At 35.7% G+C, this 13,730-nt stretch overlaps 1 protein-coding gene across 1 annotated transcript; it reads left to right on the top strand.

The window, feature by feature from the left end:
* LOC122531704 lies at positions 1-9,895 on the top strand. Its single transcript, XM_043659843.1, has 4 exons — positions 1-124; positions 4,475-4,667; positions 6,563-6,870; positions 8,277-9,895. Exons 1-4 carry the CDS (start codon positions 116-118, stop codon positions 8,766-8,768), a joined length of 1,002 nt encoding a protein of 333 aa, XP_043515778.1. The 5' UTR covers positions 1-115; the 3' UTR covers positions 8,769-9,895.
* The last annotated feature ends 3,835 nt before the right edge of the window (positions 9,896-13,730 follow it).

Genomic DNA, 13,730 nt, shown 5'->3' with positions numbered 1-13,730 from the left:
TCGTAACCGTTAGCTGTGCCACGCTCGGATTATCCATCGCGCGGGAAACACACATCGGGAATATTCGAATAGTCTGCCTCCGAGTACCATCGACGTACCTGGCCCCGTGTACAGCATGATACTCGTGAGTGACATTAACGTATTTATTTGGTTACACGAGCCTCCTCTCGTGCGATTTTCGAGTACTCGAGTAGTCGTTTATCTTGAGATATTCTTTGTCGATATCCAGGCCTCAGAAACCTCGGCAAAAGTATCAAGTAAATCATCGCTCGTGCAGTTCCGAGATCATACTGTGTCCCGATCGTGTTGTAAAATTGTTTCTCTCAAACGAATGTCAAATGTTAAATGTAGAAATTACACAAAAAACGTCACCCCGAGGTAATATCCTTTCGTCCATGTTTTTCCACCATGCTTTTAAAATGGGAGATGTAATATTTGATATTTCTGCAAAATTGAAGAGCGATATTCAACGTTTTCGTAGAAATGGAGAGAAGAGTATAACATCTGTTGTCACGAAATATGAGAAATTTTACAATTTGACGAGACAAATAAATTTGTTAACAAGGGAGAATCGTGCAATACCAATCAATGCAATCTTTTTCTTTTTTTCTTTTGTTACGTACTAGACGAGACTCGGTAAAAATCACTTTGGAAACTTTAGAAACGTATCTTTTTGCAGCATCGACGAAATTATTTTTATGAAACTAAAGTGACAGCGGGTGACACTGATAAAAAAATATAATACAAGAAGAGCACTGAATTGTAAAACGCGAGTAGAAGCTTTCCAAACATTTTTAAAAGTTATACAATTTCGTGAAGAGTTGGACTGTGCACGATGATCTCGAAATAATCGGCGAGAGGATGTAAATTAGACTACGACTGTGACCAGGGTCGGAAGTTTGTCGACGGAACGGAAGTTTCGCGCGAGACGCCCTATTAATGCTGGTAAACGTTTCCGTGGAATGCTCGCGCTCCATTCAATGCCGCGTTGCTCCGCCAACTATTGGTAATCGAATCGGTTAATCGATTAGTTGTGGCTTCTCTTGATCAAGCGGAAACCACGTTCCACGCGTTTCCCCGTGGTTTAATTCTTTTTTTTTTTTATGAAATTTCCACTTCAGTCCGTTCTCAAGCTCTCTTTGTAACGGAGCTTTTGCTCTTTTCTATTCTTTCTACTTTTTTTTCTTTTCTCTTTTTCTTTTGTGAGAGATGAACAAGAATAAAAGAAGAGTGTTTAAAGATTTATTGACACGATCATTGGTAATTGAATTAATTTGTTAATTTAATCTTTGTTGAACGATTTTTGAAAATTGTGATCTCAATTGAAAATTGGAATTGAAATTCTTGATCAATTTGTATCTGTCGAAACTTCACCGATTATAAACGAATATATTTTCTATTATTTAATTAACTAAGAATGAACTGGTCAGAAAACGAATGCACTGTTTATCGAGGCAATTGATTAAAAAATTGTTAAACTACAATTAATTGCGAAATTTCTTTTGCGACGACGTCTCTTTCATTTCGTAAAATGTGGATAAATATTAAGTACGGAAACTAAACGCTACAATCTGCAAATTTGTGCGGATTGATGCGGATTAATGTTTAGTTAGGAAACGGCAGATAATCCAAATTTGATTTAGATACATCGAAAGATAAACCGATAACATTTACACTGCACTGTAACTGTTCCACGCGAGGCACAAATAAACCGATTTAGTGATCGCCGATCGCTATCATCGTTCTACATAGCCCAGAAATGAAAGATTCATAGTAATCGAGTCGTACGTTCGTGTTCTACGCAGACAGGAAACGAGTTTATCAAGATAGTGAAATTCTGTTGCACGTAGAATGTCGATATTTGCTTGCTCGAAGAATTAATATCTCATCCGTCTTGTTAGTAATTTTGTAATAACCCTGGTCTTTGCTTTTCAACTAATTTGCATACGACTGAAAATCACGTAGATTTACGTGATGAAGTTAATAATTAGCGTCGAGATATAATTACATAATTATATTGCAACAAAAGAGTTAAGAAAAACTTAATTAAAATAATTTAAAAAAAAAAGACAACTAAGATATTCTTACACTGAGCGAACGTTATTAATAAGTTATATATCTTCAATACTTGTCAACCGATAAGTTCCGTATAGCAGCAAGAAGATCGATAATAAAATTTATAAAGTTCCACTGGTGAATTTTATAAATTATAATATTACTTACTTATATTATTAGTTAATTATCATGTAATATATCGTTGAGTTTATTTTTTCATTAGCTGTCAGAAAAAATTGAAAAAAAGGAATTCGAGAAATTTTATTTGACAAGTATTTTGAAACGCAATATAATTCACTGAAAATATTTTTTTAATACCTCACAACTTATCAATTAATTAATTAACGTTGGTAGTATTCCCCAAATAAAATAATAAAATATCGTCTGTTTTAATTACACCTGTACAACTTCATCTTGCCAAACCTTATTTTTAAGATACTTGCATCCCAGCAGGTTTTTAATTATGCCACATGGAAATCCTCCGTAACGAGGAGGCCATTAGAAATATACTTGTCACGATTTCCACATTTTTTTTTCTCGATTAAACGAAATGAAAATAAGACGGCAGCTAAATCGGAGCGAGCTACGACAGAAGCGTGAGATGAAAACGCAGGGACGTAAAAATTCATAGATCCAGAATTCGCAGGATCATGAATGTTCAGACGCGAGCCACGTACAATATTTTCCATTCTTCGCGTAATGGCAGCCCCTGTAATGGCGAACGAACCGTGAATTTTCCGTAAACGTCGAAACGTCGGACAAGGGACGCGACGAAATTACGCAAGTTAAACATCGACAAAGAACCTACGTGTGTCCGCATTCGGAATGTGTTTTATCGTGCATGGAAATTCTCGATTCCACGACGGTGAATATCATATCGTCCAGCGCTCTCCAGATGGAACGCCGAGTCCGACGAGATTTTATCGCCAACCTCGTTTTCATAATGCGTCCTTTACGCGATGCTTCTCCGATATCTCTCCCCCGACAGTCTGCCGACCGGCGAGTTTTCGCGAAAAAGTTTAATTATACTGGCGAAAGCGACTGGCTCCGATTTAAGAAGCTGTCTCAGACGCAGGAAGTTTCATTTACGAAAGGAAACTAGATTTTAAAATTGAAGATTTTCGATTCTCCAGAGAGAAAGATCGTATTTAACTCTCTCTCTCTCTCTCTTTCTCTCTGTCTCTCTCCGTAACTCGAGAGTTACGTATCTGTATGAAAATACATTCGAGTTTGTGAAATTAATATTCCTTTATGTTAAAAATTAAATTGAATCAATTAAAATTTATCGAATCAATTTGTTTCAAATTTACTCAAAATTTTATTCTGCATATTTATCGTTCATCGACTATTACATATTTGATTAATTATCGTCAGATTTTTAATTCGAGCCGATAGCTGAGATTTATTATCAATCTTTTCCCCCTAAACGAGGTTCTGTTTGTTTGATATTTGTAGAGAATACGTATATCTATGGAAGGTAATTTATTTTGTAATTGAATAACATGTAAATTATAATTTGAATTATATAAGAGATCATTTGGAAACGACAATTCAATGCAAGCGAGATAGAAGTATATTTGTGTAGAACTTGTCGAGAAAGATAATTTTGAAGACGTTTATTCCAAGGTCTGGAATGAAAAGATATACGAAACGTAGAGAATACATGAAATTTCACGTAAAGGAAATTAAATTCAACGGGAAACACGAGGTGTTTAAATTTGATCAAAGGAAAGTCGGAGGGGAAATTGAAGGGGGTAACAGACATTTCATAGAAGAAAGTGTTTCCATGTAAAAGATAGGGGAGGAAATAAATTTGAAGCTCTCAAAGATATTTATTCCGTATCCATGGAAAATACAAGAGAAATCCAAGACAGCAAGATAGGAGATACATACATGCACGATCAGAAAATGCGTAGGAAATACACAGAGGAGGAACGACTAGACGATGCTTATTTCATATTTATAGATGTTTCAAAGTGCAGAAAAAACAAAAGATACAGAAATATACGAAAGACACAAGATATATTAAAAGAGATTCGTTCCATAGTTCGCGTTGCCGAATATATCTCTTAGTAGAAAATGTAAAAAGAGCATTACAGAAATATATTTCTTCTAGATAAAAACTAAAGGAGAAAGAGCAAATCAATGACATTTATGTTACATCTATATTGTAGAAAATACTTTTCTCTAAAAATACAAGAGACATATGAATTACAAAGACGTAAAAGATACGTAGAAAATTATGAAAGAAAAAAGAAATTAAATTTTAAGCGATTATCCTGTAGTATATTGCGCATCCTATGTTACATGGGATTGTATTTTGTATTGTATTTTGTATTGCATACTATAGATTGTTGTATTTATAACATTATAGAATAATATGGCATTATACTATAGAAAATGTTCCTCTGTATTGCAGACAATTCTATTGTGTACGATTTTCGGGCGAATCGATACGTCACCGATCGCGAACGTTTGGCTCAGCCCAATACGATCTCTGACGCCATTGAAGCAGTATCACATACAAGACGGATCCGGCGGATATCATTACTCATTCACGGGGCCCCATCACGCGAAATCGGAATCCAGTTTGAACGGAATCACGCAGGGTGGTAAGTCGTCGCAATTACCCTCGCTCGACGCTTGAATTCTTCATGGTAAATTCGTGGAGAGCCGTCATAACGACCATCTGTACCGCTATACTCGCGATATTCATCCGGATGAAAATGATATTTGCCTCTGAATCGTAACTGTGAATTTTGATATTTCTTTACATATCTTTTTTTTTTTTATTTCTTGTTTTCTTTTTCTTGTAAATTTGAACGGCCGATATTTTTTGGTTGTGCAATATCATTAATTGTGTCTTTATATATTTTTATATTGTTTTATGAGTTTAGCGTTCCGGCGTGAAAGTGCTATGAATTATGATATGATGTAACGAGAGTAAATCTGTTTAATTCTTGTGTAAAAGTGAACAAGAATTTTTGGACAGAACTATGAGTTTATAAATATAATATATAAGCATATAGGTTGTTGAAAAGTTGCATGGCTCTTTTTTGAAAAATTCGTTGCTTTTGCGGCTTTAATTGCAAGGGCGTGAATCTAATTTTATAAACAACGTCTACTCTACAAAATTTTTCAATTTTCGCGTCAATTTCGTGTTCACAAGTAAATTCATTTCCAACGTCTCTGTCATTTTTTTCTATCAAATCTGCTTTCTAAATGAAAAAATACGAAACAATCGAGAATCGATTAACAGACAAGAATGAAATATATCATATATAAATTTAAAGATGTAACAATTTATAGAACGCTCGTAATCCACTAAAATATCCAAGTACTCGTAACGAATTGATTCGCAACGGATGATTATTAACATCAATCAATTAGTTACAATTTCGTGAAAAATCTAAACGAAAGCTACAGGAACTTCTGAAAATACATTCGAAAAGACACCAAACAAATCTCTGCTTACGTTTCGTTTCCATGTTTTCTAACGTGCGTGCAATTACGAATGGACAAAAGGTCGTCAGAAAAATCGACAAGTTAATTCGCGGCCCCGCATATCTGTCGGATGACTCGCGAAAGCACGCGAATGGCACACATACCTTTTCCCGAGCGTTTCCGAGAGACAGACAGAACGTCCCACGTTCGTGCGCGCGGCCACTTTACAAAACGATGATCGATGTGACGCAATGAACGCCCCTGCGATAGATCCATCTTTGCTGCTTGAGCCTCTTACTCAACGCGTGCCTCCTTCCTCCCTTTTCCCTCGTTCTTTTTCACCATTGCACGTTCGACATGCCGTTCGGGCACCGGCGACTGATTGATATTCGATTCATTGTACGATGAATGAGCGAATCGGATAATGCAAACATACGAGAGTTTTATTCAATCGTTGAAGTTTTATTGCTTCTCTCTCTCTTTCTCTCTCTCGTTTTCTTTCTTTTCTAGCGTAATGATTTCTGATCTTTCTTTGTTTTCTTTTTTCTTAGTTTTAGTAGATTTCGAAGAGAAGGTGTCATGGGAATATTGTTGTTTTATTTAATAATAACAACAAGGAGAATTTTCTTTCAGTGACGGGCAAATGGTAGTTTAATAAGTTGATGAATCGACCAACGAGATATTCATAGAATTTAAATGTGTTGAACTATCGGAATTACATTCCATCCCTTTCGATAAAGTGTAGCACTTAATTAAAATCATTCACACTCGCATAAAGCTATGTTGTAACTGAAATGTTCATTCTCTGCCAATAAAATATTATAATAGATAAACCGAAAGTTACTGACCAAAATCTAATCGATAAATTAACTAATAAATTAACTAATCCACAAATCTTACTTGAATCTTCGCGCTCTCTTCTTTCGAATAAAGTATCTCATTAAATGAAAATCATCTACAGTGGTGAACTCGATTATTAAATCGAGCAAACTTGTGTAAATTGTTGTATAATTATCTGTAGTGTATGAGTGTCTTCTAGTAAAATAACATTGCTTTTATTTAGGTTATTCCTACATCGACGCCAATGGAATTTTGCAAACGGTAACGTACACGGCGGACGATCAGAATGGATTCAGAGTGAGCGCCAGTAACTTACCGCAACCGCCGAAGAACGATCTTCAGGCGATCAACGATACACCGGAAGTGGCCGCGGCGAAGAAGACTCACTTGGACGAGCTGCAGAAATCGCAGTTCGGGGACCAATCGAATTATCAATCGAACATTCTCTCTTACAAGATCCTGCCGTCCTACTTCAGCTTTGCACAGCTGACGAACGACGACGAAAAGAATCTAGCCGTACGAGAAGTCGCGGTAAGTGCATGCTTTATGCATCTTGAGACGATGGATGAGAATTAGGCAAGTTGAACTGGAAATATTTTTTTATCGACAGAATGGAAAGTTTGTTTTTTAATAATACGAGGAATTGTTAGATTCTTTGTTTCTTACATTTTCCCCGTAATTCATCAGAAGTATATTTTTCATTCTAGAGGTAAACGAAGCAATTTTACTATAAATTTCCCTCGATCGATCATCAATCCCAAACATATCAATCAGTTCTCAAGTCTCATTCTTTTTCAGTGTCTGCTACGTTTGTTAATCGAGGGAAAATTCGTTTTGGAAAAATTGGAGAGAGAGAAAGAGAGAGAGAGAGAGAGAGGCACGCGATGGTATATATGGCACGTTGACCGCAAAGTTAATAAAATGTCTAACGTGCTCGGGGGTAAATACGAATTTGTGGCCACGGCCGGAAACCACTTCGTGGACCGAACCCGCACAAATACATATTAACGCGACTGCTGTTCCCCAGCAAGCGGTTGCGCGTTAATAAAGTCGAATTTCAAGCTTACTTCAAGCTATACTTCAACTTTGACACTCGCCAAATGCGAAAATAGGAGAAAAATTTAATAACTTTGGTTATCGTGGGCCAGGGGAAAATTGTTCTGGTGATTTATATATATATATATTTGGGTGAAAAGCCCGCGGCAATTTTCTTGTTTGAAGATACGATTGCTGGCTTTGCAAAATACGAGACAGCTTGATGTAAAATATTGTTTTACGTAAAATATATTTTTCACTGCCACGGGAAACGAAGATACTGGATCAAAGAATTTATTTGATTAATCTCATGGAAATAGTTGGGTGCAATTTGCATTTCAATGATTATTACCTCGAAGAAGAATGAATGAATAATACGATATAATAAATAATAAAGAATATGACGAAGATAATGAGACATTTTCAGAAATGTAAATTTTTGGACAGGACAAGTTTTTTAATGTGAAGAGTTAACTCTAATTCTTTATTTCTCATAAAAATAATCGAGTCTATAGATTATTTCTTTAGGAAAGAACAAATAAAACTTCTCTAGAAACCGAAATTTTCGTAAAATAAATTTTTTTCGAATATGAAAGGAAAGCTCTAATTTTTTACTTGTTCTTAATGCAAATTTTATCGATTTCAGTCTTCCAAATTCGTCAAAATGATTGACCTTCTATTTTCGTAACTAATAAAAACACGTAGAGATATTTAACAAGATTGACGTTGAATTCTATCAAAGCAAAAACATTGTTACATACATTTATTTATTCTTCCCATGTCTCTTCATTTCTAAACCAACAACACTCGTTACACAAAACACAAACATCTACCTAATCCAATCTAAAACTCAATTCCAATCAGAAATTCAAAATCACTGAAACACCATCGTCTTCTTTCAGCAAACCCCGAAGAATCCGTTCCTCCTGTCCAACTCGGAAGCAGAGGGGATCGAGGTGCCAAAACCGGACGCAAACCTCTCAAAACTGTCGCCTTCAACAACCGTTTCACCGTCGTTGCCATCGTCACTCCCTTCAAATCAACAACGGAAGAACGAAGGACCGTCGCCTCAACGAAATTCGATACAAATAAACAAACTGGTATCTCTGAACCCTGTCCAGAGGCCTGTAGCTGTTCCAACACCCTACGTACTTCCGGTTGTGCCGTACAGACTATTGCACAGTGCTCTCCACCACACGCAGGACTCCTTAGGCCAATACGATTACAGTTACATGGGAGATTCCAGCGCGAAAACAGAGTCCAGGTCGTTGGATGGAACGACAAGGGGTGCTTACAGCTACATCGATCCAAACGGAATTTTACAACAGGTTCATTACGTGGCGGATCATAACGGGTTCAGGGTCGTGGCTACCAATCTGCCGGAAGCGAAGTAAGCCAACGAGGTCGATTCGACCGCGACGACGAATGATTTTATTATTGATTCATCGGGGGTGGTTTCTTATCGAGGACAGGCTGGAGTAGTTCGTGACGTATTTTGAAATAGGGGATAGAAAATTCTTGGATATTTTTCTTTTTGTTAGCGTTTCTAGCATTCTTAGATATTTCGTTCTTCTTTTTTGTTTTTTTTTTTTTCTTTTACTTTTAGAGGAAGATAGAATTTTTTCTTTGTAATTCTTAGGGGAAGATATTCCGTAATCCTTCAGGGGGAGATATTTTGTCTCGGAATTCTTTGGAATTTTTTAAGGATACGAATTGGAAAGTTAACGAAGATAAGAAAATCTAGAGAAAAAGAACTATTTTATACTTCCCTCTCCTTTTTTCTTTTTCGGCAAAGAATCTAAACTGCAATGCCTATTGCTCTAAATTATCAAGAAATTTACTTTGAAAGTCAAATATGATTAAACGATCCAAAATTTTACAACTTAAAATACAAAGAAAAATATATAAAATACCCAAAGAGTATTTTACACGTAAAATAATTTTCTAACAAAGTTCTATCTTTTTTTTTTTCTTCTTTGCACGTTCTCAAAAATACGAACTTGCATAAAAATCTGTAGCGTACTTATAAAAAATGCACAACTTCTTCAGAATTTTAATTAATCTTATCTTCCTTGAGAGCTTCCGCGATTTGTCATCCCCACCGTCATGTTGCCTCGATCGAAGAAAAATAACGCGTACAGCCAAGAAAAGGAAAGTTTCGTCGTTGATTTTCCAATGATTGGTAGCCGCCGTATTCCTTTCTTTGTCAAAAGAACGAAAAGATCAAAGGGGCAGGATAATCTTCATTTTGCGCTGTTCGATTGGGAATTTCTTGCGAAACGCGTTTCTTGCTACGGGGTTTATTTCACCGGTGAGGGGGTAATCAAACTTTCTGAATGCCTTTCGAGCTCGTTCCGCGCAAGCAACGCCCGTGACACTAAACGGGAACGAACTTAATTCGCATTCGTTCTCTCTTTTCGTTTCGCTCTTTCTCTCTCTCTCTCTCTTTTTTCCATTCTCCCTTATTCGCGTTAATTGTCGCGAGTAAATCAATTTACACATGAATAAATTATTTCATCCACGAAGCCGCTCTGCTCGTTCATTTTCCTTTAATTTTAATTCTTAGTTTAACTTTAATTTTCATTAAATTTCTAGGAAGAGGAGATAAAACTTTTGTTTTTAGAGAACATTCACAAGAACATTCACGTTACACCGTGATGAATGACTTCGATCACCCTTAAATGTGTCAGTTGTTTTATCGAAAACCTCGATCAATCAGAATTTTCATTTACGAAATTGTTTATAGATTTACGTTCTACGCGAGTAACTGTGTAAGCCCTCAAAGGAAAATTTAATTCTGCATCATAAAGGAACTTATTCTACCTCACGTTATATTACAGAAAGAGCTTATTGTATCCTTAAACCTTCAGACGTATTTAATTTCGCATTAAAGCATTCAATTACTAAATTATTTGACCAGAGTTCCCTCAGAATGATTAAAAAAAAAAAAAAGAAAAAGAAAAATGAAATCATTAATAAAAGCTGTAGTTCATAATTTTTATAATCTCCAATTTTAATCACAAAAGTCTCTTTCATTGTGTACCGTGAAAAAGAAAATCTCCAAGGAATATATAACTTGACTTGTAATCAAAACTCCCAGCCCTCCGAATGTATTGAACTTTCTTCCAAAAGATTCAATCACTAAATTTCCATTTACAAAATTGTTCAACTAGAATGATTAAAATCTCAGGAAAAAAAGAAGGGAAGAGAAAATGAAATTTTACATCACAAAGAAACGTCAAGCGTCAACCTTTTAATTCGCTTTCGTCGAGTATCGTCAAACGAAACAAAATGTCAAAGGATTCTGTAATCAACACTCTCAACTCCCTGGAGTTTATATTCAATTTTCTATTAAAAACTTCAACCACTAAATTTCCATATTTACAATGTTATTCGGCTGGAGTAATTAAAATCTCAGGGGAAAGAAAAGAAAAAAAAAAAAAAAATGGAAACTTTTCGACCCCACACAACCGCTGATTCGCAAGAATCCTTTTCATCGTGTATACTGAAAAGAAGGAAAATCTCAAAGGAATGGCTATCTTGATGATCAAAAATAAATTAGGTCGAAAACAGGAGCAATTCTCCGTTGGCACACCAACTGTTTTATAAAAGCAGGCCACCCCTTTGACTGGGGTGAATTCATTAATTTACTCAACAGCCGGATACTACCTGGCCTCTTACGAGCCATCATCGAATGGGAATTCGTGTTTCGAGTCCTTCGCCGGCTTTGAAGTCGAACCCTGAAAATTTAATGGAACGAGAGGACTCGAGTGCTGTTTGCGCGAATGCCGCCCAGACACAATGAATTAAATGAATAATTTGCTTTGATCTACGGGCTTCGCGGAACGATAACGATTAATTACTCGATTATGGAGTTTCCGTTTCTGACGATTCGTGACCTCCCTCGGTCTCGCATGCAAATCATTTGAAAATAGAAAACGATTTATCTTTTCTGATAATTTAAGATTTCACCTTGACGAACGGAATCTTTAGCAATATCTAAAGTTTCTCGGCCCTGATCGGAAATTGTTCAAAAAGTGGAAATATTGACAGGTTATGTTCAATTTTCAGACACATCTGACTGTAGAAAGTACCGACTTCAATTTACAGAAAATTTAGAGTTGACCTTAAAGATCAATTCTAAAATCTTTGATCTTTTCGTTTGGTAATTACTATTTTAATAATTATGTAAGTAAAGTTCGTCAAATACTTAGATACTATCGCAGTTCATCAAAGTGTACCAGCTGAAAGTAATTTTCCAAAAATCAAAAAGCATGTATGAAATATGAAATAAATGTTCAACGTGCCTCGCTAACGTGTTCCCCATGTTAAACAGCAAAGAATGTCAAACAATAAACGTTTAATTAAAAAAAGGAAACAAGAAAATGTTCAAAAGAATGACCAAGTTATTCTTGGAACTTAGTAAATGAAGGAAGCAGTAGAATGGTCGTGACGTTTCATTCTTTCTTCGACGTTCGTGACATTCCTTCCGCTTGTGCCTGTCTGAACTTCTTCGTTTCTCGTGAACGAGAACCATGACCTACGCTTACGTCGGCCAGGAATTCGTGAATGACGCGAACAAAAGGTAAAAGACCAGACGATTCAGCGTATCGACGATCTTGTGACCCATTAAACGCACGTTCCATCCTTCCTCTCTCTTTCTCTCTCTCTCTCTTTTCCTCCGCCAACGAGCGATTTTTGCCAAAAATCCTTTCACTTCGTCCGTTCATCCACGTATCTGAAGATCTCGATTAATTCCTTTCAAATTTCTCATAATTACCTTCTTTCTCAATTATATTTATTACATAATTATCTTCCTTCCTAATTATATTCATTTTAATTTTTCTTTTTACTTTAGTAGCATTTATTTATATTAGTCTCTTTACTTTAGTAGTATTTATTTATATTAGTATGTTATATATTTATATAGTATGTATTTATTTTGTGTAAATGAAATTCAAAGGAAAACAGTGTTGGTAATTTTGAAGAGAATTTTAAGAAAGCTGTAATTAGCCTCGGAATGCCTTTTTTAAGAAGCCATTCTTATAAAATTTCGGCTTAAGATGATTTTTAGATATCGGAATTTTCGAATCTCGAACTTTCGGTTCTTCAACTGTTTCAAAATCTCGAGTTTCCACATCTTCGAACTTTCAAATTTTGGAGTTTCCCGAATTTTCAAACTTCCGAAACATTCAAGTTTCATTGCAACAATTCCAATAAAACAGCCCTTTGAACGGCCTTGCGGCTCTGAAAATGATTCTGAAAAATATTTTGAAGCTTCTGTAATGAGGAGATTTGGGCCAATTTTGAAGTCAATTTGACGATGTGAATTTTGAAGTCAATTCGAGGTGTTAAATTTGATCGGAATCCGCGTGTTTCTCGTTGCGACAACTAACGCGTGGGCGGACCAACACGTGTTATGTAATTGTTGCCGGTTTTAGAGCAGATCAATAAATTACGATGTTCGATCTAATGCTGCGCACTCGTATCTCTTTTCTGTCTTCCATTCAGTACGAGTCACCAGTTTGATAGACGCGTTATGAAGAATGGAATAAATCCATTACGGTAGCGGTAAATGTTGATTTAATTTTAAATCCTCTGGATACATCTCTTGTTTGTGACGCGTTTGGGCTAAATTGGTCGAATTGAATTGATACAGAAATTAATTGAGAAAGAAATATTTTTTCGCGTTGAATTATACGCGAGAAGAAAAATTGATCAATGATAGATTGCAGGTGAATGTCATTGTGTTTTTATTAATACATTTTATTCGTACGTACCTGTGATTGGCAGTTATATATGGGTTTTGGTTGCTGGAAATTTAATCGTGACTGGAAAAACACCTTGGATCTTTTCGTATCGTCGAATGCTAAAATTTTTCGTAATTTTCAAACATTAATTTTGGAATTTTAACCATTAAACATTCGAGTTGTTTAAATTTTAAATTAAAATATTCTTAGAGCTTGAAATATTTGCAGGTCGTGAATTTCTCGAGTTTCCACTTACAGATGGCGAATTTCCAAATTTCTGAGCTTCAAATACTTAAATTTACAAAATTCTCGATACTTCAAGTACTTCTCAAATTACGAATTTTCTCAAATTTCAATGTACTGAATATTTTGAGCGTCAAAATTGCAAATTCACCAACAGCGGTTAAAAATTTTTGAATCTCGGAACTTTCGAAATTCTTAAACCTCTGAGTCATTGGATTTTTAGATCGTCAAAATTTTATTACCAAGCGGTCAAACTTTGCCAATTTCCCGACGATGATCCACCATCCTTTACAACGATGATCCACCATCTTCCGCGTAGCCGTCGAAACTAACAAAGGATCAAAATGACGAACAATTCCCAGG

Source organism: Frieseomelitta varia, unplaced genomic scaffold (assembly GCF_011392965.1).
Source record: "Frieseomelitta varia isolate USP_RPSP 00005682 unplaced genomic scaffold, Fvar_1.2 scaffold_138, whole genome shotgun sequence".
Lineage (NCBI taxonomy): Eukaryota > Metazoa > Arthropoda > Insecta > Hymenoptera > Apidae > Frieseomelitta > Frieseomelitta varia.
The sequence above is the reverse complement of the archived record's forward strand: the minus strand, read 5'-3'. Positions and strand labels throughout refer to the sequence as shown.

What these genes read in the sequence shown, in the direction of transcription:
- LOC122531704 (XM_043659843.1), top strand. An exon ending in GAACGGAATCACGCAGGGTG is followed by an intron (nt 4,668 to 6,562) that starts GTAAGTCGTCGC and finishes GCTTTTATTTAG; the next exon opens with GTTATTCCTACATCGACGCC. An exon ending in TAGCCGTACGAGAAGTCGCG is followed by an intron (nt 6,871 to 8,276) that starts GTAAGTGCATGC and finishes GTCTTCTTTCAG; the next exon opens with CAAACCCCGAAGAATCCGTT.